This window comes from Diaporthe citri, assembly GCF_014595645.1.
Source record: "Diaporthe citri strain NFHF-8-4 chromosome Unknown scaffold_2, whole genome shotgun sequence".
Classification (NCBI taxonomy): domain Eukaryota; kingdom Fungi; phylum Ascomycota; class Sordariomycetes; order Diaporthales; family Diaporthaceae; genus Diaporthe; species Diaporthe citri.
Genome location: NW_025064847.1, coordinates 3,592,566 through 3,619,762, shown reverse-complemented (window position 1 = coordinate 3,619,762; position 27,197 = coordinate 3,592,566). Strand labels below are relative to the sequence as shown.

At 55.0% G+C, this 27,197-nt stretch overlaps 6 protein-coding genes across 6 annotated transcripts; 5 read left to right on the top strand and 1 right to left on the bottom strand.

Annotated features, from left to right (window-relative positions):
• Window positions 1–4,537: 4,537 nt before the first annotated feature.
• Window positions 4,538–5,620, top strand: INS49_006578 (uncharacterized protein; the record flags this gene model as incomplete). Its single annotated transcript, XM_043167349.1, has 1 exon — window positions 4,538–5,620. The coding sequence occupies one exon, from the start codon at window positions 4,538–4,540 to the stop codon at window positions 5,618–5,620; it is 1,083 nt and encodes a 360-aa protein (XP_043028493.1).
• A 6,132-nt stretch (window positions 5,621–11,752) lies between these two features.
• On the top strand, window positions 11,753–15,195 carry INS49_006577 (uncharacterized protein; the record flags this gene model as incomplete). The annotated part of the gene is made up of 4 exons (XM_043167348.1): window positions 11,753–12,107; window positions 12,176–13,129; window positions 13,176–15,090; window positions 15,159–15,195. 4 exons carry the CDS (start codon window positions 11,753–11,755, stop codon window positions 15,193–15,195), a joined length of 3,261 nt encoding a protein of 1,086 aa, XP_043028492.1.
• Window positions 15,196–15,579: 384 nt separating this feature from the next.
• Window positions 15,580–19,919, top strand: INS49_006576 (uncharacterized protein; the record flags this gene model as incomplete). The annotated part of the gene is made up of 9 exons (XM_043167347.1): window positions 15,580–15,616; window positions 15,943–16,894; window positions 17,051–17,945; window positions 17,999–18,269; window positions 18,327–18,347; window positions 18,400–18,610; window positions 18,678–19,231; window positions 19,299–19,538; window positions 19,564–19,919. 9 exons carry the CDS (start codon window positions 15,580–15,582, stop codon window positions 19,917–19,919), a joined length of 3,537 nt encoding a protein of 1,178 aa, XP_043028491.1.
• A 242-nt stretch (window positions 19,920–20,161) lies between these two features.
• Window positions 20,162–21,496, bottom strand: INS49_006575 (uncharacterized protein; the record flags this gene model as incomplete). Its single annotated transcript, XM_043167346.1, has 4 exons — window positions 20,162–20,271; window positions 20,574–20,638; window positions 20,710–21,138; window positions 21,210–21,496. The coding sequence occupies 4 exons, from the start codon at window positions 21,494–21,496 to the stop codon at window positions 20,162–20,164; spliced, it is 891 nt and encodes a 296-aa protein (XP_043028490.1).
• A 1,000-nt stretch (window positions 21,497–22,496) lies between these two features.
• On the top strand, window positions 22,497–22,784 carry INS49_006574 (uncharacterized protein; the record flags this gene model as incomplete). The annotated part of the gene is made up of 1 exon (XM_043167345.1): window positions 22,497–22,784. One exon carries the CDS (start codon window positions 22,497–22,499, stop codon window positions 22,782–22,784), a length of 288 nt encoding a protein of 95 aa, XP_043028489.1.
• A 1,705-nt stretch (window positions 22,785–24,489) lies between these two features.
• INS49_006573 (uncharacterized protein) lies at window positions 24,490–26,066 on the top strand (the record flags this gene model as incomplete). Its single annotated transcript, XM_043167344.1, has 4 exons — window positions 24,490–24,691; window positions 24,759–24,823; window positions 24,900–25,018; window positions 25,592–26,066. The coding sequence occupies 4 exons, from the start codon at window positions 24,490–24,492 to the stop codon at window positions 26,064–26,066; spliced, it is 861 nt and encodes a 286-aa protein (XP_043028488.1).
• Window positions 26,067–27,197: the final 1,131 nt, after the last annotated feature.

Here is a 27,197-nt window from a genome sequence, read left to right as displayed (position 1 = left end):
TGCTCGGCGAGCCTTTCGCCGTCTGACCTTCGGGGTGGAAGGAACAACTTGTATCGACTGGAAATACAACGATCGTACCCAGTTCGACGGTCAGAAGCCCAATCAACATCATCGAAACCTCGCCTATGGAGAATCACATACGACGTTTTAAAAAGTATCCTTCTTCTCAACTTATCTGCGCTTTCTTAAGCCAGATAAGTATCCTCGAAACATTATTTGACACACTACCAACGGACCCAGCTGGACCTAGGTACACATAGGTACGATTCCTTCAGTGAGTCTGGTTGAGCAACAAGCACGACACCGCGTTCGAGGTAGCCACCAACTGACATCGCTCATTACCAGGACCCCACACCGGTTTTCAGATTGCCTGCCACCCTTACAAGGAGCATTACTGCTCAACTCTGCCGGCATATGGACTCAAGCAAGATCATGGTTGTCTCTTTCATGCCAACCGATAGCGCGAATATCGACCTCACATTCGATCATACCAGCCTGATCCATAGTATCTGCAGCTCCAAGCAAATCACGGGTTCCATGCTGTCGTCGGCACGCTCCACTTGACTCTAACACGAACATAACCAAGAGATCCATCGAGCCCAGCATGACCATGGCAGCACACAATCCACGAGATCCTACGTCACCAAGCTTCATTTTAATGGCCTTGTAAAAGACATGGATCAGGAATTCAAAAAATTGCTCAGTTTCATCATCCGTATAAGAGCTGACACGATCGGTTTCAACCCTGACTTCAAGTCTGGAACTTTCGCAGTGCTCAAGGCACATCAGAAACACAGGATAATAGTGGGCGTATGCATGAATGGACGTGAAACGTGCGAAGCACAAAGGACGAGAGAGCCAACATACACGTGGTGTGTGTCGGAGAAAAAGGAACGATTTCAGCGCAAAGATAAGAGAAGGCAAAGAGGGAAGAAAGAGTGCCTCGAGAAATTGAGGAAGAGAGGTCAATAATTGCGCCACATTTTCCAGGGGGAATGGTGTGGAAGTATCGGTGAGGGAGCATTGGTGTTATGGATGGGAGGTTATGTGGGAAGGGAGGTTGGGCTTGACGCAGGGGAGATCAGGAGTATGGGAACCTCAATGGGACCAGGGTCTGAAGGGAGAGGGGAGTAAAGGCGGGAAAGGGAGAGTCTTTCGACACATCTGACAACAACACTGCACCCACGGGCTTCGCGGCATCGGGTCCGCCAACCAGCAGCGATTACCAAGCCCTCGAACCACAAACCATCCAGCCATGATTTCACACGACTTTGCTGCCGCCACCACGACGTCGCTATCGCACAGAGCCACCCCGAAGCCCTTGGTGCTCAGCCCAAAGTCAACCTCACAGGGCCGACTCCATGCCCATCTTTATTTTTCTCGTGAGCAGCTCTACCTAATGATGGCACGCCAATTCGCCAGAACTGACATTTTCAGAGCACAACCAACCAGCAAGACCACTCACTAATCAACACAACTTTTCATCCTCAATGCACCAGCCAAGACGACGCCATAGCGGCAGCGCTTTTGGTGGAGAGAGATCCTTCTCAGACATCACCTGCACGAACTCGCGAACTCGACTTGAGATTTGCGCGAGGCAACTGGCCCAACAAACATCTTGCTTGAAGAGATCGATTGAAGGATCTAGCAGGGGTCCACCCCCCTGCAGTCAGTTCCACAGCAGCTGAGAGAAGGCAAAATCCAGGATAGAACCTCACCTACACCTCACCTACCACAGCCTCATCTAGCAGAGCCTCACTTACCATCTACCGGAGCCTCATCTTCCACTACCAACCACCGACCAAGGACTCATCTACCATCTACTAGAGCCTTCTCTACCGGAGTCATCCATCCCAAGTATGACTCGGCTCCCAATCCCGGACACAGTCCGTCATCTCAGACACAACCCACCATTGGCTCAACACGTCGCTCCGCACGCTCCGTGTCAGCAGACCACCTATGTTCAAAGGTGCAGGCACGTCATACCAGATCTATTTCCATTGTCTCAAAGACTCCGCCAGCCTTCTTGTTTCGCCGATTCCTCCGGCCCTACCACCGCGAGGCAAGGCCCTGGACTCAGACCATATCCACGCTCTTAAACCGAGCTCAGGCTCCAGAAACATCATTTTTTTTGAGCCACGAGCAAAAGCGCGACGACTTTTCCAACTCAGACTGAAAATCTACGAGGTCTCCATATCCGATGGCGATGTCTACCGCCTGAAAAATGATATCTCGTTCAAAGGAAGAGAATCCATCCGGCGGCTCACCAAAAGAAACATCAAGCCTTCACATCTAGGACAATCTCTTGGATTGTCCCCAATTCGCTGCACCAATTGCCTCCCGAGACCAACTCTTCGAACACATTGGTCATCCTGAGTGTCTCTACAGTGGATCTCGACTAACCTCACCGTCTTTCGTTCTCTACGAACCGAAAGCCACACCCACTGCGGCTCGCCTCTCTATATCCAGCTGTTCGCATCTGGGAACAAAGCGTCGTTCCTTAGGTTTCGTTTGCGCTGCTCTCTCCTATCAGAGCCCAACATGCCTTCCTAACAGCGGCTCGTCAGTTCTGCTTCGCCAATTCTGCTTCTCGCCATTTCGCCCACCCCATCATCTGCAACCTTGGACCGCAAGAATTACACTCTCCTTTGGCCGCCTGCAAGCTTCTTGCATTCCACAGCCACAGCAAAGGGGTTGCCCTGATCGTGGCTTAAATTGTCGTCTGATTGAGGTTGATTCCCAAGAGTAGTTGAAGAGTACCATGTAATTAGTTTGTGATCACTTGATCAGGCTGCAGTACTAAAGATAGAATGTCTATGTGCACGACTGTGTCTGATAGGCAGTGGGATCGACTGCAGTGAGCAGGACACAAAGTTGAATTCAGTCTGTAGATGTCTGATATATGTAAACCGACTCGGTCATCTCACCCGTTTCTGATGATGTCTGATTCATATGTCATATTATATCGATTGTGTTGAAACACAGGGACACCATCCCGCGCCGGTGCACCACCAAGGTCCCCACAGGTTTGAAGGAGCGGGGAAAGCGGTTTTCAGCCATTCACCGGTAGGGACAAGCGCCACAAACGTTGTGGAACCTTGGGAGATAAATTGGGTGGATGGGAATAAGTGGTGTGTACTGCGGAATACAAGGAGATTCGTGCTGCTGATAGTGAGATGTATTCAGCAAACGGCGAGTGCTGTTACAGTAAGACGGGAGTGAAACGGATGCAGGGTGTCTGAATTATTAATTCGGCCTTTTGAAATTCCTGTTCCGTCCTGGGTGTCGCTAATTGTGCCCAATTCTGTGGCCGGGTACCTGAGAACGAGAACCTAGAATAGTGACCCGACACACCACTTTCTCCGGGACTTGGGCTGAGAGTATAAATACAGCAGTATGTGAGGCACCAGACCAGTGTAAACATTATCTAAAGCTGCCACCTGCCTTGGGCCATGGCGAAAGAAATCGAACATGCGCAAGGCAAAGAACTCATCGCGGACACGCTTGCCAGGAGACGCCCCGGATCTTGGCAGCAGCCCAATTCCCTGCATTTGGTATTGGAAGGACTTCGTCTACTCCGGGCTTGGTTGGAAAGTGTGAAGCATATCCTGAGGACACATCCAGCTACCAGCCCGGATACTGCGAATGCCCCGTCGGCTCCCATAGTGTAAGTGAGCGGAGACGATGAGTGTACAGAACTAGAATGGATCAGGGTCAGCTTGCTCAAGAACCTGATGTGTTTGTATTTTCGACGGGGGTTGATGCAACACTACCAACACACCCTTCCTCTTAACCTGACAGTCTCATTGATACCCTCGTCTGACAACATTAATTCTGCTTCCGTGTCCCCCAGACTATTCCATATCTGCAATACCTGAGAGATTCTAAAAAGTAGACGGTCAAACTCCGTGACAATAAGCATCTCGGCCGCATCCAGAAAAAATATAGATCCACCGATCAACGTCTGCCCTGGGTGATCCCCTCCTGCCACCGTCGGCAGGTTCATCTTGACCGGAGCCGAACTCACCCAAGAAAGGCTGTTTCCCGTGTCGATCACTGCACAAGACGGGCTTCCAAGTCCTCGCATCGTACAAGCGAATCGCGGCACCCCGCATTTCATTTCACAATATCTTGGTCTCAATCTGGCGTACCCGTCCAGCGTCGTACCCGCGCCGTATTGCATATGCCCCAGTTTTATACGCCTATGAAAGTCGACTCCATACGATAAAGTTGTCAAGGCGGCACTGGAGATGGAGCCTACTCCTGAAACGGGGTGGGATGGAACTGCGGCGATGCATGTAAGTGAACTACACTGCTTGCAGACTATGACGGCAATGAACTGACTTGACCAACCGCACCGCCGAAATGTGCATGAGCGCCAGAATCAAACGAGATGTGAACTCAGGAGCAATGACATGAAAATACTTATAAATGTTTAAATGCCAACCTCGTGAAATCTTCCCTCGCCATGTCAAGTTGTATCGACAGCCAGCTCCCAGTCATCGCAGCCCATCGGTGCGAACATTGACTCTCCACGATGCTATCCACCACGTTTGCTTTGGCTATTGGCGCCAACCTCATCGCTGCCCAGTCCGTTCCCTCCCGCCCCTCGTCTGAGCCCTTCGAAATTGTTGAGTTGCCTCTCCCGCCCGTCTCGTCGAGCACAGATGAGGGATCCTGCACATCCACCATTAATCCCCACGGCACTGGCCTACCGCCGCCGACGGCTCTGGAAAGAGTGGCAGCCCGCGCGAGCTCCGCATGCACCCAGATGATGTGGATGTCTGGAATGCGAGGGATCCCCCCGCTGATCGACCTTGTTGCCGTAACAGTCGCTGCCTCCACGCGCAACAACGGCGTAAGACGTTTGTTCCAGCCCACTTTGATCGACCGTCACGGCGACCGCGACGATTACTACGGTCAGCGGGTCAATGCGGGCGGCGATGGCAGCGACGGTGCCGTTAACGACCCCAATTGGAACGGCAGGGCGGACCCGGCCTTCTCCCTCGACGGCACAAAGATCACTTACTGGCAAGCCCTTGTTTTCTCCCCTGCTTGCGGCGGTGAAAATCCTCTCCCGTGCCCCAAGTCCACCGCCCAGGGCGGGCGCGAGTGCCGCGTAATGCTGGCCCGCCGCACCGACCGCGAGCCCACGGAGCCCGCGCCAGTGTACGATGCCGGCGACGAGATCCCCTGGGCCGCGTCCTTTCCCCCGGGCTCGACCGTGCCCGACCAGTTCGCCGTCGCGCCCGGGGAGTATACCGTGCGCGGCCGTGCCTCCGGCTTCGCCGACGTGAGCTACACGGCTGATCCCAACACCGTGAGTGGCGTCGGGAGAGCGTCAGTCAACTATACGGATTTCTCCGACGACGGGGGTCACATCCTGGATGGTCACGAGGATGTCACGGTCAAGATACTGCTGCCTGACTTCTGGACAAATGAAGTCGACTGGGTGTCTGACATTGTGCAGACGGGCGTTGTCAATGGGACCAAGAAGACGAGCCCCGGGGGCTTCCACTTGATCATCGACTCCGAGCAGAACTATTTCAACGCCACTGGGACGACGTTGACCACCATAATTGATGGGGTTGAGTACAAGCAGCCGGCTAACGGCACTTGATCGAACTGGCCATTGATGCCTGTTCTTGCTTCTATTTGAGCAACACTGCTTGAGGCGCATGCGATTTACATTCTAGTACATACTTCTAAAGAACTCATGTATTGCGTTTGGCGGCAACTATTCAACTTCGACTTGCCTTTGGCCTGTTTCCTTGATAACTCATGTCTTCATTGCCTCGATTCGCTCGATGACTCTTTTTGCGGTCCCCCGCCCCTATGCACTACTACCTTTTGCTGTCTCTTGCTGAGATCTATTGCTGCTCATTTAATGCGGTGACCGAGTTCATCGAAAAGCTAACAAGAAGAAAAGGAAAGAAATCTCGACTTACGATAGGGACTATTGCCGCCTCTTCAATTTTCACTTGTATGTTCCGCTACTTAAGTAGACAGAGCAGGTTCTGGAGCATCTCTATCTGCCAGATATCGCCAAGGATGTTTATGAGCGGGAGAGGTAACAGTACTTCGAGAAGTAAAAGCAAAGTTCAATTGCACCAGTGAGAGTATCTGTGGTCAGTGCGAGAGAGTATACACATTTCCGTTGAAAGCTCTGCAGCACCTCATCAGAAGTGGCGAGGCGGAGGTGATACTCAATTGCCGTTGTTTGCAGATGGCGGACGAGGACTTCTCTCTTCAGGAGATACTGTGAGAGGGTCCGCACCTTCTCCCGAGCATGTAGCACAGTCTACTTGGGACAACTAGTGGGCGCCCACTGCTTTGAGAGATCTTCCACCCATTCAAGATTTATCCTCACATTGCTCGCGATCTGAATGACTCGTTTGCCATGCCGCTCAGAAATCTGCGCATCTGTTGACCTGCCCTAGACGTCCAGAGCGCCGTGACCTCTCGCAGCAAACGCACCCACCAGAGCCTCGATTTCTGCCGTCTGCCTCCGAGCAAAAGCCGTGGGACAGTCGATCACACCAGGAGTGAGCGTAGCCTCCCATCCTTGCGACGCGTGTTCCCGTGTCTCCCGAATCGAGACATGGCATCCGAGACAGTCCCCCCACTGTCGTCACCCATTTCCCACGATCTAAAGCTTATGAATCCCATCGTTCCACTGCACCAATATTGTGTGCTGTGTGTTGTGGATGGTTGTCTATGCAGTATCACGAAGCGGGAGCACAATGCTCGGGATGATCCACGGGTCAAGCCGAAAAGGAAGAGGGCGGAGCCACATCTGTCAGCCGAAGACCGAAAACAATCTTGGAATATATCGCAGTATGGCCTCGTCGGCGTCTTCCAGACGATGCTATCTGGAAGAAATGCAGCGCCCGGCGACTCAGACCGCGTGGATCTACGTCTGGCCCCTGGATGCAGTGCGCCAAACCCCTGCGCCGGCGCGTCGGGATGATCGGACCCAAGGCACCGGTTCGGCGAAGGAAAAAAGTACACGGCATGCGTCCGCCGGGCTTGAGAGGACAGACGCTCCTGAACCCTGGACACCGACTTTGCTTCTCGAGATAAGCATTGCAGAGATGGTTGGACGCCCGGGCAGTCCGCATGTCAGGTCACAAATAGTTTGTGATTCTAGATGGCGCCTGTAGGGTCAAAGCAGCATTGGGGCTTCCCGTATCACGGTATCACAGATGTTGCGTCATGGTAGGGTCTCCCCCTGGTCGGGGCGAGCCCGTCAGACAAGTTCTTCTTGAATGTCTTGTGACGAGTGTGGCAGTGACCCGTGTTGTGACGGGTAGTATTGATTAGTTCAGGGGCAAGAGAAGGACACTTGAGGTGGTTTGGGTACGTATAGCGTCGGGCTGTCAGACTGTGTAGTGCAGGCGCAGGCGGCGGCGGCACTCAGCCTAAAATAGACCTCGGGAAGCTGGCCGCCCGCCTGGCCGTCCGGTTGGGGCTGGGCCTTGGATCTGGGCCTGCGGCGTCTTGGGTTGGGGTCATCGGCCCTTGAAACGGGGTGGCCTCCCGCCAGCCAGTTCAGTCGTGTTTGGTTGTTGGTGTGTTGGGGGGGATGGGTGATCTTGAAGGCATGGAATGGACCCATGGCTCCTTGAGACACCCGTGACAGAGTCGCTTTGCGAAATCTCCGTCGGTCCTGTTTGTTATTGTCGAACCAAGTCAATTCCCGCGGGCCCTGTGACTTCAGACTGTGGCTGAACCTGGGGAAGCCCCAGTAGCCGCGGAGGAAAAGAAGAAGGAAAGGAGTTCCAGAACCCTCCCTCTTCCCGCCAGCCCGCATGGCCCGCCTGGCCCGGGGTCACCTGCATGCAGCACGCCGTCGTCAGGAATTTTCAACCCCAGGATCTGAATATTCTGTCCCATCGCCAGACCGAGTCAAGACCCAAGCCTCTCAGGGCCCATTGGCAAGGGAACAGACGGAATCTGGGGTAATCTTGATACAATTGATTGGGATGATCGCGTGCTACCCCGGATTATTGGGCTTGATTTGGCAAGCAGGGGGCTTTGCCGGTGCGCGATCATGTAAAATGGGGGTAACAGAAAGCAAAATGGGGGTAAGAGAAACTCACGAGAGCGTCACTAATGCCCACCAAGGTGCCAGGGGTGTCAGCACCGGCCGGACAACAAGACAGCGGGTGGGGTCAGCCGCTGCCGGGCGACCGGTGGACAGCGGACCAGAGCCTCCCGGACAAGCCTCGAGCCCTTGGGCTCTTGGGGTCCCCTCCCCAAGCCCCATGGTTGGCGAGGCCTGAGACGCAGGCGTGCCCCAGGTTTTTACGTACAAGCCGTCAACTTTGACACATCGTCGAGGTCACGTTGCCGCGCTCTGTTACTGTATAGGGCAATGCATTTGATGCCGTTCGTATTGCGGGCGTGAGACAGGCCGGTACGCGTCTGTACATGCTGTCGAAGTCCTCCTTTTCCAAGAGATATTGGAGAGGGGGCATGTGTTGACGATGTGGGGCCCCCTGTGCTCCCATCAGTGGCGGTCAATTGTCCAACGCTGCACCTGCAGAGCAGCACCGTCCCGCTAGATACTGTGCGGCGGCGGCGGCAGAGCCCACGATATGGATGCGCCTTCTGTACTAGTAATGATGATGAGTGAGCGAGAGACGGTGCAGCCGACAAGCTTCCGCCCCTCGGGAGGGCTGTCCAACCAGTTGCCCGCCTCTGCCGACGCACGCCGACGCAGGGCATGTGGTTGTGTCAGGATTCGTCAAGTTGTGTCGTCCAAGATGGATGGGCGGTGGCACTTGATCGGTACGCCCCAAGAAAATGACAGCAGCCGTGCAGGTTTACATGTATGGGCGTGAATCGGATTTTCTGGGCTGGCTGGCTGGCGTGCTTGCTGCTCGATAAATGCTCGGAGAATCTTGCAGGACGACGCGTCCATTCCTGGCAATGATGGCAGCGGCCGGTGGGGTGCGAGCTGCGAGCGCCAGCACCAGGTCGTGATGTGTCGCTCGCTAGAGCCTCGAATAACCGTTGCTTCTGCGCAGCGAGGCCTGGCCAGCATGTGAGAATGCCGACCGTGCCCCACTATTTTCAGGTACCGGCCGTCTGTTCCCGTCAGGTACCTTGTCATGCCCTGTCCGCCCTGCCCACTCAGTTGAGGCTTTTCAGACGCAGTTGCCACGCGTAGGTTGTACCTGCCATACCTGCCAGACCTGCCATGCTACCCGATCAGGCCTAGTCGGCGTCGTCCATGTCGAGATCGGGCAGTAGGGAAGCAGGGCAATATTCGCCCAGCTTCCCCCAGCTTCTTCCCAATCAGGGTTGATGCCATTCTTGCGCAATTGCTGCTTGTTTTAGCACTGTCCCTCTGATGGCAACCTTGAAAGTCACGATGGACGAGGGTGGTGCTTGGGGCTTTGACTCATGGATTCATGGATGGGGCACGACAGCTTCGGACGAGAGATGGCTCTACCAAGCTATATAAAAGGGCGGCGGTGCCTCTTGCATTCCAGGCCTCTGCCCCGGGCGGCGAAGAGATGGTGTTTGAGCCTCGAGTACCCTCATACGTTGTCATCCATCATTGCTTCTTATTCCCTCCCATCCGTCCCGTCCCGTACCGTTGCCCCAGGCCAATCAATTCAAAAAAAAAAAAAAAGGTAACAAGACCTCCTGGACTCGCACTTCCCTCCCTGCCCAAGCCAAGCTGCCTCTGCTGCTCGGATCCTGTCGGGCGGGCGTGCCCTGCCTTATCATCCATCACTCAGCTGGGTGACACAGACCAGCTGGCGATGCCGGTGCAGCGCCAGGTCGTGTCGTGTCCCGTCGTGTTTGTGGGCCCGGCCTGTCATGGAGGAGCTGAGGGAGCTGAGCAGCTGCGCCGCCCCGTCTGCTGCTAGAGGTGTACCTAGTAAGCTGCCGGGAGCCGAGCTCAAGCGTCTGCCCCCATGCGGATAGCCAGGGCGGCCAGCGGGCGACCGGTTCCAAGCCCACACTCTCCCGAACTTGTTCTCGAATCTCTTGGATCTGAGTTTGGGCTGAGAGTGCGAGCGATAACATGGCCCCCTGTCCGTCCGTTCGAGCGCAAAGCCGGCTGACGGGGCTATTCGAGGGCCAGTCAAGCGAATGGCCCTTGACACGGATGACATCAATCCGAAATCTACCAGCAGCAGAATCACACAAACACAGGCACAGGCACAAGCACAAGCACAGCACACTCACATGCACCGTCTCAACGCACAAGCACAGTCCCTGCCACCCAGTCCCCCTTTCCCTTTGTCCGCCATTGCCTCTTGTCGCCATTCCAGACCCCAGATCCCAGATCCCAGCTTGTTGCCCTGGCGGCCCCTAATAATAACAGGGCAGCAGGCCAATACGAGTCGTATCTCGTCGATAACGCTCTCCGAATCGGGTCACTATCTCGGACCAAGGTGAATAAATATCCCAGCTGGAGGAGCTGAAGGAGCCCCAACACAGCGGTATGCTCCAGATCTCACCCCCAAGCCCTCCCGCCTCTCGTCCTTTGTCCCTTCACGGCCCTTGTCTCTGCGCACTTAACCAACCATTTACCGGACTCTGATCGAAAAGCAAAGGAGGAAGAAGAAGACAGATAGACTGCAGCTGTCGCTTCGGAGACGGGAATCAACCCCCTTTGTCGTCTAACCGTCGATCGCTTGCCCCTCCATTCCGACCGCCTTCGGGACTAGAAAGGCCTCGCCGACGAAGCAGCGGACGATAACACGGGCTCATCCCGTTTCCTCTAGGTCCAATTCGACTGCATCTTTGCACCCATCCCCTGGGAGGCACTGGGCCCTGTTCGCCCTCTAGTCACTGCGGACTGATCGCCGACCATTGACTGGATTCACTCCTTAGTCCAAACGGTACGTCCGGTTCTCCTTCCCCCCTGTCAAACTGAACATCACATATCTCTCCTTTTCGCGATGATTACACTTCCTGAGCGGTGAAGAACCGCTTGGCCTCCCGATTGTCGAGGCTACACAGAGCGAGGTGCAGGGGCCAATAATATTGCCATGTGGGCCGTATTCTCACTCCTCCACGTGTGTCGTTGTTTTGCGTGGGTTCGAGGCAGGGACCCAGGTCGAGGTACCTCCCGTACCTGCTCGTCTCGATGCCAGCGCTCCCGATAAGCAACCGCCGTCAGGAACGAGCCTGTTGCTTAACGGCCGCTCCTTCGTTTCCGTGGTGTCTCCCGTCGAAACAAAACACATCTGACCGCTCGCGGTTCCTCTGCTAAGCGGTGGGGGGCCCGCCGGCCATGGCTTGACCGGGTTGGCCGTCTGGGATCCAAATCGTCCTTTGATGCCTTTCTCTCGCTTCTGCCCCGGCCTGTTGCCATGGCCCCAACACTGCCTGAGGTCGACCTATTCTCGCAGCCGTTACAGCTTTACCACTAGCATTAAACCTAAAGTACCAAGATGGTGCTGGATGTACCGACGTACCTGGTATGGATGCACAAGTGCCATGATCCTGTCTTGCACCCACGGCCTGGATGGATCTCGCTCGGCCATCATGGCTTGGTCTGGCTGCTGCCAAAAAGGAGTAGTCACAAAGGCCGGCTGTCTACCTTGGAGCCAGTGGCCCTCTTCATATACATACTGCCTCTGCCCCCAACACCACACATCCAGCTCCCCTGATCTTTGTCTCCCCCGAAAACACATGGCCCAAGATATGAGCACTCTTCCTCAGTCGAACTTATTCTCCCTACATTTACAATCATTTTCCATCTCATATATGTACATATCACACCATGGCAGCCACAACACTACGGTCACCCATCACTCCGGGGTTGACGATCAAGACTGACTTCGAGGGCTGTGATAGATTTCCTACGTACATAGACCCTTTTGAAGATTCTGACGAAACCGTCATCGACGAGGCCAGCATGCCTTCTTCCGCATCTTCCAGCCCTCTCAACCCCAGCCAGCGGCTGGTTGAGAAGGTTAGGGAAGATCCTTCGCGACACGCTTCACCTCAGCCCACCTCAGTTCATGTTCCCACCCTCTCCAGGACAAATGGCGGCAACGGCTACAGGGTGATGCGGTCGGCCACGGTAGGGTACGTTGCCCCCGAGTTCAAGGGCAAGGCGGATCAGATGAATCAAGGTGAGCAGCCATGACTCTCGTTCCCTCATCCTGCACCGGCTCGGAACGCTGACTCGGAGCCTCAATAGTCCGGGAATTGATCCTGAAGAATGATTGGATTCCTGAGAGCCGTGTAGACGCCCAGATTGCGTGGTTCTACAATGACCTTGGTATCGACGATGTATATTTCGAGCTCGAGACTACGCCCGTTATTGCAGACCATATCACTGCCCTTTATGCCGCTAAGGTGGCCGCCTACTCTCGCAAGGACAAGCGAGAAGAGATCCGGCTGGACATGGAGGCTAGTGACCATGCCATCTACATCGACACCAGTGAGCCCGGGAAGAGTGCCGTTGGAGGCCCTCGTTTCGAAACCAGGCTGGAGAACAAGTACCTGGACGGCAACCTTACCGACCGATTTCGTGTGGAAACCTTCCGGTCTTCAGGAGTACTGGGCGACAAAGCCGATGCGAAGGCTTCCCTGCGCTGCTACTTCGTCTACCAGTGCCAATTTGTTGAGCCCAAAGCCGACCCTAACGAAACTCGCCTGGAAGTCATCAGCGACCGCATGTTCCTAGCCAAGGCCACCGACAACACGAAGCAGATGTACCGCGAGATCATTGAGGTCGCTGTCAGCCGTACGGGTCCAGTGATTGAAGTGTTTGACCATGCCGGGTCCCAGGAGAAGCGCCTCGTTGTCGCTTTCCGGTCGCGCACGGCCAGAGGCATGTTCAGCGCTCTCTCTGACCTATATCACTACTACGGAGTGACAAGTTCCCGGAAATACGTCGAACAGTTCTCAAATGGAATAACAGTCATGAGTATATACCTCAAGCCTGCGACAAACCTCGGCAGTGGGTACCCACCGTTCGACCAGTCCATCCACCAGATCATGAAGGAGACATCACTCCTGTACTGCATCCCCCAGAACAAGCTGCACCCGCTCTTCACCTCCGGTCAGCTGAGTCTGCAAGAGGCCATCTACGGTCACTGTGTCTGGGTATTTACCCAGCACTTCTTGAACCGTCTTGGGTCGGGAATACGTATCTCTTTCAGAAGCTCTCGATGTCAGGAAGACTTCGCACCAAGAGATCCTGTCCAAGCTGAAGCGCCGGTTGAGAACCGAGACTTTCACGCCCGACTATATTCTAGAGATCATCGCCTCATTCCCTCAACTTGTTCGGTCCTTGTACGCCTCATTCGCCAAGGTTCACCTCAGCGTTGGCCCAGAGTTCGAGCGACACACCATCGATCCCACACCCGCTGTGGAGATCCTGTCCGACGAGCAGTTGAAGGCTCTTATAACGAGGGAGGTCTCGACAGACCACGAGGAGATGGTCTGGAATGCCGCTCGGGCTTTCAACAACGCCATCCTGAAGACCAACTATTTCACGCCCACAAAGGTGGCTCTCAGCTTCCGTCTAGATCCATCTTTCCTGCCAGAGGTCGAATACCCCAAGCGGCTGTTTGGAATGTTCCTTGTCATCTCAGCCGAGTCCCGTGGATTCCATCTTCGATTCAAGGACGTCGCCCGCGGCGGTATCCGAATCGTGAAGTCTCGGAGCAAGGAGGCCTACGCCATTAACGCGCGCAACATGTTCGATGAGAACTACGGCCTGGCAAGTACGCAGCAGCGGAAGAACAAGGACATTCCTGAGGGCGGTTCCAAGGGCGTGGTTTTGCTAGACCCCAAACAGCAAGACAAGGCCCAGGAGGCATTCGAGAAATACATCGACAGTATCCTGGATCTGCTACTTCCGGCTGAGACCCCCGGCATCAAAAACCCTATTGTCGACCTTTACGGTAAGCAGGAGATTCTGTTCTTGGGCCCGGATGAGAACACAGCCGATCTTGTCGACTGGGCTACCGAGCACGCCCGTGCCCGCGGTGCCCCTTGGTGGAAGTCTTTCTTCACCGGCAAGTCTCCCAGACTGGGTGGTATTCCTCATGACCACTACGGTATGACAACACTCAGTGTGCGAGAGTATGTCAAGGGCATCTACCGCAAGCTGGAGCTCGACCCCGCCACCGTCAAGAAGATGCAGACCGGTGGCCCCGACGGTGACTTGGGAAGCAACGAAATCCTGCTCAGCAACGAGAAGTACACGTCGATCGTGGACGGCTCTGGAGTGCTTGTCGACCCCAACGGCCTCGACAAACAGGAGCTCATTCGCCTGGCCAAGGAGCGTGTCATGATTTCTCAGTACGATTTGTCCAAGCTGTCCAAGGACGGTTACCGAGTTCTCTGCGACGACTCGAACATCACGCTTCCCAGCGGTGAGTTTGTCGGCAACGGTACCTCTTTCCGCAACACCTATCACCTCCGCGACACCGGCTTCACCGACATGTTCGTCCCTTGCGGTGGTCGTCCGGAGTCGATCGACCTTGTCAGTGTGGCCAAGCTCATCAAGGATGGCAAGTCGACAATACCTTACATCGTCGAGGGTGCCAACCTTTTCATCACCCAGGACGCCAAGCTGCGTCTCGAAGAGGCTGGATGTGTCGTTTTCAAGGATGCAAGTGCCAACAAGGGTGGTGTAACCTCGTCCTCCCTGGAGGTCCTGGCATCGCTCAGCTTCGACGAGGAGGGCTTCGTCCAGCACATGTGCCACGATGCCAGGGGCAACGCGCCCGAATTCTATCGGGCATACGTCAGGTCGGTGCAGGACAAGATCCGCGAGAACGCCAGGCTCGAGTTCGAGGCCATCTGGCGCGAGCACGAGGAGACGGGCCTCAAGCGGTCTGTCCTGTCCGACAAGCTGTCGGTGGCCATCACCGACCTGGACGAGGAGCTGCAGCACAGCGACCTCTGGAAGAACATCGGCATCCGCAAGGCCGTCCTGCGCGACGCCCTGCCGCAGCTCCTGCTGGACAAGATCGGCCTGGACACGGTCATCGACCGGGTCCCAGACTCGTATCTCTGTGCTATTTTCAGCTCGTACCTGGCCAGCCGTTTTGTGTACGAATTCGGCAGCCAGCCGAGCCAGTTCGCCTTCTACGACTTGTGAGTACACACCAAATTTTATCTAACCCCATCCCCAAGCAACTCGAATACTGACAAGATTACAACAGCATGTCGAAGAGGATGTCCAAGATTGCGCAGGATTAGATAAAGGGGGTTCATGGCAGTACAAATTGGGATTGTTTCCTGCCAATTGGAGTTATAGGCTGGCTGCATATTTGTTGCAATTCTCTAGACTGGAAGACCGGAAGATCTCGTCCGTTGATCCATCCCGCCCTGTCAGGCGGTTTATGAACAAAGAAATGTCACTTGATGATCCTCGCATCGCGTCCTGGCCACATATCCCCTACTGCCTCTACTGAATGTCGTGACAGTTTTGAGTTCTGTGAATACGTTGCCGAGCGATACTCCCCCCCCCCCCTTTTTCCCCTGTCCCAATGGTCTCCCTGATGAAATGGCCATGCCACCGGAGCCAAGATGCGGGGACGGCACGACGAAGCTGACGTTGAAAATTTCAAATCTTAAGTCATCATGGACACACACAGTGGCTTACTTCTATACATGAAGAGTGTTCAGCTCTTGAAGCTCAGGCTTGTTGGGCCAATAGATGGGGGTGTTAGGCCGGTGGCCGGGGGTTGGGGCTCCCGGTCGTGGACCCCACAGCTGTTGCAGTGGCACTGCAGCACGGCCATCTCAGTGATTTCTCGTGCAAGGATCATGCTTTCTGACCCGTGTAATTAGAGCTCTGATCTCTTGTCTGTCCGCCTTCCTCCTCTTGACTGGTCCGGTCCGGCTGCGTTATTACTAGCCACAGGCACACAGGACGATGCTGTACAGCACAAGAGCAATGGATCCAGCGCTGTGTGCGCTGTCTTGATTCTGACAGGACCGCAGCCCAGACCGCAGCCTCTCCCTCTGCCATGGCGACAGCGAGCCTGTCCAGCTCCAATGCGCCGGAGCACGTGCAGAAGCACATCAAGCTGCTCTCGGCCAGCGTCTCGGGCAATGAGGACCGGGTCCTGGAGCTTCTCACCAGGGAGACCTGGACATCGCACGCAGACCACCATGCGCTCCGCCAGGCACTGGTCAAGATCGCAACCAAGGGCAACCTCAAGGTCCTGCGCCTGCTGCTCGAGCACGGCGCGGGCGTCCACCCCAAGAAGGATAACGAGCTGTCGCCGCTGTTCAAGGCCGCCGAGGCAGGGCACCTGGCCGTGACCGCCGAGCTGTTGGAGCGCGGCGCGGACCCCAACTGGCGCGGGAGAAACGGCCAGACGGCGCTGTTCCCAACCTGCATGCGCGGGCACAACGGCGTCGTCAAGGCGCTCCTCGACAAGGGCGCCGACGTCAACGGCGGCAGGAACCAGGACGGCAAGCCCGGTGACAAGGACGGCCGCACGCCGCTGCTCTTCCTCGCCTCGGAGAAGCGCGGCAAGTGGACGCCCGAGACCATCAAGCTCCTGCTGCAGCAGAGGGACGTCGACCTGGACCCGCGCGACGCCATCAGCCGCACGCCGCTGCACTGGACGGCCACCAACAACTACATCGACCTGGCGCGCGCCCTCCTCAGCGGCGAGTCCGGCAGGCAGGCCGACATCAACGCGTCGCAGAACCGCGGCAAGACGGCGCTCCACCTGGCCGCGGAGCACAACCAGGTCGACTTTGTCGAGCTCCTGCTGGCCTGCGGCGCGTACCAGGATGCCGTCTCGGACGGGCGGTGGACGCCGCTGCACAATGCGTGCGACAAGGGCCACGATGTGGTCGTTGCTAAGCTGCTGGCCGCTGGTGCCAATGTCAATGCTGAGCTGTCTAACCGAATGACACCTCTGCATTGGGCAGCTTTCAAGTTAGTCACTTTCAGGATCTATTGTCAAATTTACTGCGTTCGCTTGAGATGGCTTGAACCGGCCGGATGAATCTCAAAAAGGCTGCCGCGTTTCTGTCATTTCCTTTGAACTCAATAGTCATCACAACCAAGCACTCACTGACACTTCACGCATAGCGGGCATGGAAATGTCGTCAAGCTTCTTCTGGAAAGGCCTGAGACGAATATATCTATCAAAGACCAGTTCGAGCGGACTGCTCTACTCTGCGCAGCTGAACGGCACCATAAAGATCTTGTTCATCTTCTCTCGCCTTCCAGGGCTCCACACAGGTTGTCCGAAAGCGCTCGAGAAGCCTCCAAGCTGTTCTCCGCGACTGTTGTCGACTTTGGTGATTTCCAGGAAATGAAGTATCGAAAGGGCGACGTCCAGGAGAAGAAGAAGCAGTTAGTCTTCAAACCTTCGATATACGACTTGCTCTATGGCTGGGAGGACAGCGAGAAGAACGTGCCAACTGTTCCAATCCTGGCTAAGAACGTCAAGTGGGAACCGCACTTCAGATGGATTCACCTACCTGCCAACAATATTGCGTGGATGGAGACTCTCCTGGCCAAGTCTTTCGTTGAGGGCGGGTTTCGCGACGTCGAAGGCTTCAAGGCTCTGGAGAAGTGTTTTGATCAAGAGCACCGCGGGTTCCACCACCATGCGAAATTCATGCGAACATACTGTCAACGAGTTCCGAGCCGTCGTACGGAAAAGGAGGACGTTCCCCTGGGGAGCGTCTCTGAACAGGCGGCCGAGACGAAGGCGCCAACAGGGCCAGCAGTTGCGGAGTCCATCATAACAGATACCTCGGAGAACAGCACTTTGAAGTCGGAAATCAAGAAGAAGAGCAAGTCTGAGCAAATTACTGAACGCCACCCAGGGAAACAGAAGCGTAAGAAGGGCAACCCCGGCAACCCGCCTGGTACGAAAGAGGCCAAGCTGAACAGCAGGCAATCGTCTTTTGCGCCATCATTTGCATCGACGGAAGCATTCAGACAGCTTGTAAACAATGGGAAGATGGTGCTCTTTGTATGTCGAGCATGGTCCCGCCTTGAAATATTTACTTCAGCTGACACGCACAGATGCCCTTCCTCCACTACGAAACCCACGACCGGCGCCTAAGCATGGCTGAGACCATCCAGAGAGCTCGTACGGGGGGCAAGCCCCAGCGGAATGCATCGCGTGATGAACTTCTCATTCACGCATATGTCAATAACCTACACCCCAGGCGGACGCTCGACCAGTTCTTCTATCATGGCATTGACACCACACAGCGTGATAATGACCAGGTTGTTTGGAGATACTGTCAAGAGCATCGAATGGAGCCAAAGGTGTTCATGGTGGACCAGCTTTGTGAGCAATTATCCACGCCACTATCGTTTTAATGTTCACTAACCCAAGATTGCCAAGGGCTCTGGATTCTCGGTGGCGGTAGGCACCCTTCGTAACAAGTGGAGATTACGCCTCTGATCAGATTTGTTAGATACCGTGATAACTTGTTTCCCTCAACGATGGGATCAGCCCAAGCAGGATCCTCTCAACGTCATTGACGGTATAGTTGAGGAGACCAACGCAAAGACGAGGCCACCCATCCAGTCTGTATATGACCTAGCAATGGTGATTACCGGAAGGGCATCTGGCTTATTTGAGTGCGTACTCTCCGGATTGACACCCGTCATAGCGCACGAGACGTGGTCCGAGGCTCAGAGCACTCTTCAAACCGGCGCTTCACAAAAAATAAGACTGACCAAAGTTGAACAGCCGGCATCGACTAGACGAGCAACAATTTCAGTTCCTGGATATGTTTGAGAGCAGCATCGGGCATGTGACCGACCAGGAGAGCCGACTATTCAGCAAATTCCACAAAGCTTCGGAGAAGTCGACACAATGGCTCAAACGCTACCGCCGCGGTGTTAGCGGCAGCCAGCATGAGCTCTCGGATGACCTACTAAATATACACCAGGAGACGAGGCTCTTGTCAGAAATAAAAGACATACAAGATGAGTTGAATATTATAGCGGTGGTCTTGGACTCACAGATGCTCGTGCTAGAAGAATTCCACAAGAACATCGCAGACGAGCTACGCCTGGAGGGAAGCCGCAAAACAACCGACGGCGTGATCAAGGAGATCAGGAGGCGTTTCCAAGAACAAGAACGTCTGCTTGAGGTCCACCAGAACGACCTCGATCGGATGGATAGGCAAGCCCGCGGTATACATGGCAGCCTGACCAATCTGCTGGATCTGAAGCAGAAGCACTCAAACGCCCTGGAAGCGCGGTTCGCTCGGGAGCAGGCGATTATAGCCGCGAAGCAAGGTATGTGCCACTTTGTCGCGTGGGTCCCTACCAGTGATCATGTTAGCGGGCATTTAACAGGCTACAGGCCAAACCATCATGGTCTTCACTATCGTGACTATCATTTTCCTCCCGATGTCGTTCATTGCCGCTTTTTTCGCTATCAACTTTCAGGATTGGGGAAACCATCTTACCATAGGATACGTGACAAAATACATGTTCGGAATAGGACTGGCCATCTCCTTCGTCTTTGTGTCCATGGCCTTCCTCGTCCACGACGACATCTCAGACGCTTGGGAAGTCACTAATCCGGACCGCGAGAACCTATGTAGGCCATCTCGGCCGCAGGAAAGCGCCACAGGAGGGCGAGGGCGACCATCCGGACGACGTATCGACATGGACCGTGAGGGACAACAAGCCAGGTACCGCCGGCGCCGCCTCGACAGCTGCGTATCGGTCGCATGCGGACGATGTGGAGTGGAAGAGGGGGGTGCTCGACGGCGCAGATCATTATTCCATGCGGATGAGCCGCGACCGGGATCGTTATGACCACGCCCGCCTCGGGCTGTCTCCACTTCGGTACGGCGGGCGCAAGCTCAGCCTTGGCAGCGGCCACGGTGTGTCCCTGGTCCGGAGGAGTTTTGACGGTCGCCGTGGGAGGCCGAGTGGTGACCTTGAGAGGGGAAGGGATCCTTCAAGAGTACGATGAGCATCTTCGCAATACCAGCGAGACAGCGTGGGCAGACAACTGTCGCGTGCTTAGGCAGACCGCAATATAGTGCGAGGAAACCAATCAATTATGACACAAGGCTGCGGTTTCTTTTTCTTTACACGCCGTGATAGCTCGTGGCGTCTCTCGAAGTCGACCTTAACCCATGTGTAGATTTGACAATATTAGTATACCATATTACCGGGGGTGGTCTCGTGATCGTCGCCGCGTCCTCGAGTGTCCTAGTCTGTATGGTGGACGTTTGCGCCGTCGTCGCCGTCGTACCAGTAGCCCAACTCGAACTGATTGACCTCAAGATGGAATCCAGCTTCTCTGTCCAAAAACCGCCCATCTGGTGCGCCGGCCGATCAGTTTCCTGTTCCCAATTTGCCAAGTCCTCTCGCGGTGTGGTTGTCTTTCCCAGGAGCCTCCTGAAGGCCTGCTGTATTCTGTCGTAGACGGGGTGGAGCGTCGGGACACAGGCTGATATGAGCATGATCTGGGAAGAGCGTCAGTCTGACAAGAGCACACAAGTCAAACCCAGCGCTCCGGCACACCTACACATCCTTCGGTAGTCGTCCAGATTATCAGGTAAGTGATGTCGTCTTCGACATGTCAGCAAAGGACCAGTATATCGAGGCTCACCAGACTCACAGGTAAAATCGGGACTTGCATTAGTTCCAAGCAACGAGGTCTTGTAGGAGCCTGCCGCCGCCGCTCTGCGAGCAAATCGTTCTCAGCTCCCGGTTCTCAAGGGACCGACACAGTAAAGTACATGTCCCGGACTTACGAGACCCCTAGCCCAAGCATTATACTCAACGTGAACTTCCTCTTCTTGCTACACGTAAGGCGGTGGAAGACGGCCGCTGGGTACACTGCAAAGTATAGATCGAGAGCGGCGGAGAGTGCTGGACAACATATGAGCTCAACATTGTGTACCAAGCCCGGCGGAGGCGGGAGGCAGTGATTTTGCTCACCGGCAGCGAAATAGCAATATTGCACGTATTGGATCGATTGTATACATTTTGCGCCTTTGATAGTCGGGTCCCATGATGCCTGCACCGGTTTGCAGCCGAAGAAGGCCATGAAAGAAACGGCAAGGAAACCGAGCAGACACAGTATCACCGACGCCCACATGGCAGCCTTGTGGAGCTCGCCCGGCTTGAAGATCCGACACAGCAAGCTCACAACCGACATCTTGGACACGGCCAGGTTTATACTGGACCTCGCTGGTCAGTCGCAGCATCGGGGACGTCGAAAAAGGACCCGTGGGTGAACGAAAAAACTTACACGCTGAACGGCGTGCCAACAGTATACCAGAACTTGGCCCTCACCTGCTGCTCGTGCGAGAGCACGGCGACGTGGCGCCCGAGGCCGTTGAACAGGCCAGTCGTTATGAAGGACACGTTGAGCCAGACGATGGCGAGCGACAGCGCGCTCAGCCACTCCTCGGCATAGGGCCTCCTCCGCATCAGGCGCGCGCATCCGTAGGCCCTGGCGGCAACAAAGACGGTGGCAGCCGAAGCCATGGACAGAAGGACGGCCCTCGCGTGGGGTGCGCGGCTCTCTTCGATCATGCCAGGCGGCGTATTGTTGTCCATCGAAGGAGGCGATTCATCGCTGGCTGTGGAAGCCGTGGGAGGCTCGGGTGTTCTACTGCTGCTATGCGGGCTGTGCTGCCCGGGTCCCCTGCCACGGCCCAGCTCGGAGAGGGGACGCACCTCCCTGGTTCAATTACAGGCAATTGGGCAGCACTGGATCTCACAATAGACACTCAGATCATGCCATATCAGACTGGCCGGCCGTCTGTCCTCCGCGCACATGCACCCGGGTCGCAATGCCGAAAAGCCTGTAGACCTTGGCTGAGGGTTCCGTGGCCAGCCACATCGACGATAGAGATCACCCCCAGAAAGCTTAGCCGGGCGGTGTAAACTTTGGATGACTCGAGGCTCCCGTCAGGTAATCGGGACGGTGGGGGAGAAGCGCGGGTTGATGATCGCCACTGTCGTCGATCTCGGCATTTTCTCTCCCTTGTGCGGCATACTCTACCCATACACACACGGGGACGGCGGGAGCTTGTGGAAGGAGGAGGGAAGAACCTGGTTCGACACAACTTTAATGGATCTGGCATATTCTTCATATTTCTTCCCTCAGACGCCCTGCCCGGATGGTCACCGCGAACAAGATCCGATCTCTCATCGCCTTTCCACTTTGATCCTCTTTGGCTCGGCCTGGCAGTTCCTGATCAGAATTGTTCGGGGGTGAGGTGAGTTGCGGGACGCGGGCCACTGCTGTGGACACACAGCATACACCAAGCGGTCGTCGTCCAGTTGTGGGTCCTTTGCCCAAGCTCCCGTCCCCTCTTCCCCAAGCTGCTCCAAACCAAGCTTACGTCACGCCAACGACCGTGGGGTTCCATCTGCCACCTCCCAAGTCCTTCCAACCTCCAACGCCGCCGAATCACCGCATTCGAACAATTGTTGTATTCCGGTACTGGGTGTCTATTCGTCGCGTGCAACGTCCCAAACCACACCTCACTGCGAACACGCACCTGTACAGCCGAACAGTCCACCAAGAATGTCCTTTAAGCCGCACGACGAGGGCCTTGCGCCGGGCCTCATTGAGGCCCGCGAGAAGGAAATCATGGACGAAATCGACAAGCTTATCGACAAGAAGCTGTACTTTGCCCTGGCCCGGATCATCCCCAGCGACCCGAATGCTGCCCGCATCGTCGACGACCCCGAGATCAAAGAGCAGGCAGACAACCTCAAGACCGCGGTCGCTGCCGTCGTGGAGAGGCACGAGAGCATCATCTCCACGATTGCCAAGTCGAAGAAGGACAAGGACAACGATAAGCCAGTATGAGCAGGCTGTCATCTCTGGTTGAACAAATGAAGCGAGCATAGCTAGAGGCCCGACCCAGTCTCGAGAGTATCAGGGCTATGTCGCACACCGTTCTGCCGGCTTATCAGCTGGATGTGTGGCCATCGTGAATCCCACAGGGAATTAGATCTAAGCTTGGAGCAACTTTCGAACAAAGTGTCCGGGTCACCACGGACTGGCAAGGAATACACGAAGAAATGATCACGGCCACGGCGACGACAAGGGCACCGTACAAGCCGGCATTTGTACTTGGGTGTCAATATATATCGAAAATCGAATATTTTCTCTCCTCTTATTTAAAATCTGGATTAACCACTCTCGCATTATCTCACAACACTTGTCTTGCGAACTCCCGCATTGCGTGTTTATTAAAGTAGCGAGAGAATCAGTGATGAGGAGGAGATGGACCCTTGGTATGTCTGGGCGATATCTGTCTGTAAGTAGTCACCGAACCGCGGCTAAGGTGCCGAGTAACTAGGACGGTGACTTGCAGACTGGACTAGCCTGAAAGTTTTCTTGACAGCTGTCAGAAAGAAGCTTGGGCTCTGAAGGCCAGTCGACATGGGAAACTTGGCCATCAAGGTGATCATGCAGATTCTTGGTGGCGGAACACGCCGTGTGCATCATCTTACGAGTGGGTCGTCTGTCGGAGATTTCCCAGGCTGCCATATGCAAGGAAGGCAAACTACCGGGGTTTGCATATTTCGCAGGCCAGTCAGGTCCTATAAACTAACGAGTCCGAACTTCAACCTGGCTGGGGGACCCAAAATTCGAGTCATGTTATCCGCAACTCTGGAGAATAACGCAACAAACCTACTCACAATCCTCGTGCGCACAGAGCACGTTCGTGATCGTCTATGTCCGCTATTCCGGACTGCTCCACTCGACAAGAAATGATGCTCCCATGACCTGCCACCACAATGTTATTATGACGGCGGCCCTCGGCACGTTCTGGTGCACGATGGTTCCACAAAGGCCTGACCATCAGGGCCAGGAATTCCAACAGCTTGGAGGTTTGGATTGAAGAGTAATATTCCATACAGACGACGTCTGGATACTTTCTTGCCATCACGCAAAGCGGGTCACCTCCAGTTCCACATTTTTCGTCAGAATCTGCAAAACAAGCCCCGGCATCGTACCAAATAAAGCCCAGGCCTCCGGTTGTACGGATACCATATTATCAGCTGGCAGGGGTATCAACGGCGAGCAGGAGCCTCGTGGGTCACCAGTCCTGCAAGCCCCTGACAGCGAGATCCGCTCCAACAAAAGACGGAACAACGATCTGGAGTTCGCAACGACTGAACACCGATCGTGGCTCTGAGACCCTTTTTTGATGCCCACAATAGAGTCCCGTCGCATTTTTGCGCCCACGTGGTTAGCGACTCATAGACCCATATTCTCTCGAGAGAGAAAGAGCATCACCAGGGATTATCGACAGCCCGGACGGGCCCCACACGAAGCGAAACCGGGGCGAGTTTAATGACCTGGACAGGAAACCGCTGTTCGCTCGAGAGGTTGGCTCGCAAGTAAACCCTCGATTTGGATCTGGGCTGAACATATGGCTCTTGACGCGAACTGAAAGACGCCTCGTGCCCAACGCCAACACCAACGACTACGCCTCCCTTCCTCTTGCTGGCGCCGACGGGCAAGCTTTCAGGCTGGCGCGCACCGATGAGGACCGACGGAGATGGCTTCCACACCGCTCCCCTTGACCACTGCGGTTGAGGCGCATCTGATCACCAACATTATTCTGGTTGCTGTCACGGTGCTCGTGGTCGGACTACGAGTCCTGTCTCGAATTCTAGCGCGATCGCGGTTGGGAGCTGACGATTACTTGACTGCTCTTGCTCTTCCTCAAGGGGTTGCCATGTTGGTGTTGCAAGCATTTTGTAAGTCTTGACCTCCTGATGAGAAGTCTTGAAGTTCGTTGGATCTGTTGCTAACGCTGCCGTCCAGTGGCAAGATCGGGCCTTGGTTACGAATACTCAGCTATTGCTGGGAACTGGTATTTCATAAAGACGGTAAGTCTACAAATCGTCAACGAATGTGTGCCATGGATCGTGTAACAACTTACTGATGGGAATGCCACTATGACAGCTCCTTCTGCCCTTCGACATGCTCTTCGGCGCCTGTATCTTGACGACGAAACTCAGCGTCTTGTTCTTCTACAGCCGCGTATTTACCAGTCGCTCCATGCGCCTTGCGACCATAGTGACGTTAGTACTCGTTGTACTATGGGGAATCGGCAATCTCTTGCAGACTTTCCTGGTTTGCCATATAATAGATGGAACTTGGTACGACTTCTTTGGACTCTCTTTTCCCTCTTTTTGTTCAGTATCTTGCTGGCGTGAGACATGGCATTCTACAAGCGCAAGGGCCATGTATTGGGGCCAGCCAACCCACGATTCCCTCCAACAACAACCTTCCCCCCCCCCCCCCCCCAACTTTTTCGACAAACCCTGTCCAAAACAAGCACTTCCCGATAAATACAAATTCAAGAGGCAAGTTCCCACTAACCACGCAGTCAGGCATGCTACGAATCCCAATTTTTGTGGTGATCTCCAGGCGAGCTTCATTTCGATAGGGCTTTTCAACTTGGTCACCAACACTATCATCATGCTGGTACCGCTTTACACAATCTGGACTCTCAAAAAAGTCAGTGTATCGACTCGATTGGGACTCAGCACGGTCTTTCTATTGAATTTAATGTGAGTAGTCCATGTGAGCCTGGGGCCATTCATTGGCGCTGGATGCACGATGGGATAGACACTTGCTAACACCGAATTCAGGGTGACCGTGGTGTCAGTCACAAGAATCGCCCTAATGATTGGCGTCAGCGATTTAGACGAGGTCCTGAGCAGCATGATAATCGTCACGTTTATGACCGTCCTCGAGGCAAACCTGAGCATACTTTGCAACAGCCTACCCATGCTTCTTCCGCTCTACACCTATTGGAAACAGCGCCGGTTCGGCGGAGATGGGGAGGACGAGTACGTGTCGAGGCTCAGGGGGGACAGCCAGTCGCACAGGCATGAGCACCTGGTCGAAGACCTCACCAACGGGATTGCGCTGGAGACCATTTATGGGAAGGACAACGTGCACTTCACAACGACCGTCGGGCGGGGCGACTCGTCGAGACGGACGAATTACGAACAATCCGAGGACGACGGGTCGGACTCGGAGTCGACGAGGAGGCTTCCGCGCAATGCGCAGGCCATTACGATCGAGACGAAATGGTCGATAACGGAGGAGACCGTGAAATAGGTACAGCGCTACCTTGCATAATATCATTTGAACTTCAACTGTCGTATAGCTGGGAGCGTGGCTGCTTTATACTGAGCTGCCGTGATGACGGACCTCTGGTAGAGAAATACTGCATCCGGCAGGTCTGAGGAGGCTCAGGTACACATCCGCCATTTCCCTGCTCCAAGAGTTCGGATCTGCCCAAAAGCCGCAGGCTGGAGCCTTGCGTCCAGCCCCTGTCACTGTCAATGGCAGACAGAATTGACGTTCACCAAACCTTGATTCCATGCGACATCACGGCCCGATTCCACGTTCGGGCCGGTTCCGATTGACTTTCGACCGCCCACCTCGAGAAGCTTGGTAGGGCAGGGGTGGAGGATCGAGAGACGCGAACACCTCAGATGGGCCCGCACACTGTCCACGTGGTTGGGAGTCGGTCCAATGTAGCGTGGCTGCAGGACCCGCCCAGGCAAGCATCCACTGACAGCAAAGATTCACAAGGCGTCATCGTCAATCGGTTTGCGGCCTCGCCCGCCCGCCGCAAATATGGTAGCAGCCAGCCAGTCCATGTACATCAGTGGTGAAGGGGTTGGTCAATCACTGTTGTACTCATCAGCGAGCAGGAAGACTGTCAGTCTTGAAAGCAATAGGCAACCTTTCAGGCAGCTCCATCCATCCAACCTGGCTGCGTCGGTTCGAAGGAGATGCCAGTAACATATATCCCCATGCAGCCTACGATCTCATGACTAGATACGTACCTTGTGGCGAAATCGGGCAAGACCAAAGAGCCGGAGTTACTGAGTGGTACGCACGTATGACTTGCAGTACCTGTAATAAGTAGGTTGTTTGCTCTGAGAAGTAGTCGTGGAATTGGCATGCTATAGTTAAGGTCTTGTGCTGCCGGACTTGTGCTACTTGTGCACCCGCAAGGGTATTTCTGACAGGTCACCTCCGACGGCACGCTAACTGCCTTGATGCTGAGGGGTCACTGATCAGCCAAGGCGTGTCGGGGCCGGAATGATGTTGGACAAGGCTGTAAGATTCAAAATCCTACAAGCCACCCGCGTGTCTCCCTCCGCACTTCCCTCTCTCACCATGCTCCTTACACCTGTAGTGGTTTGCATTCGGCGTTTCGATTGCTAAGTCTGGCCA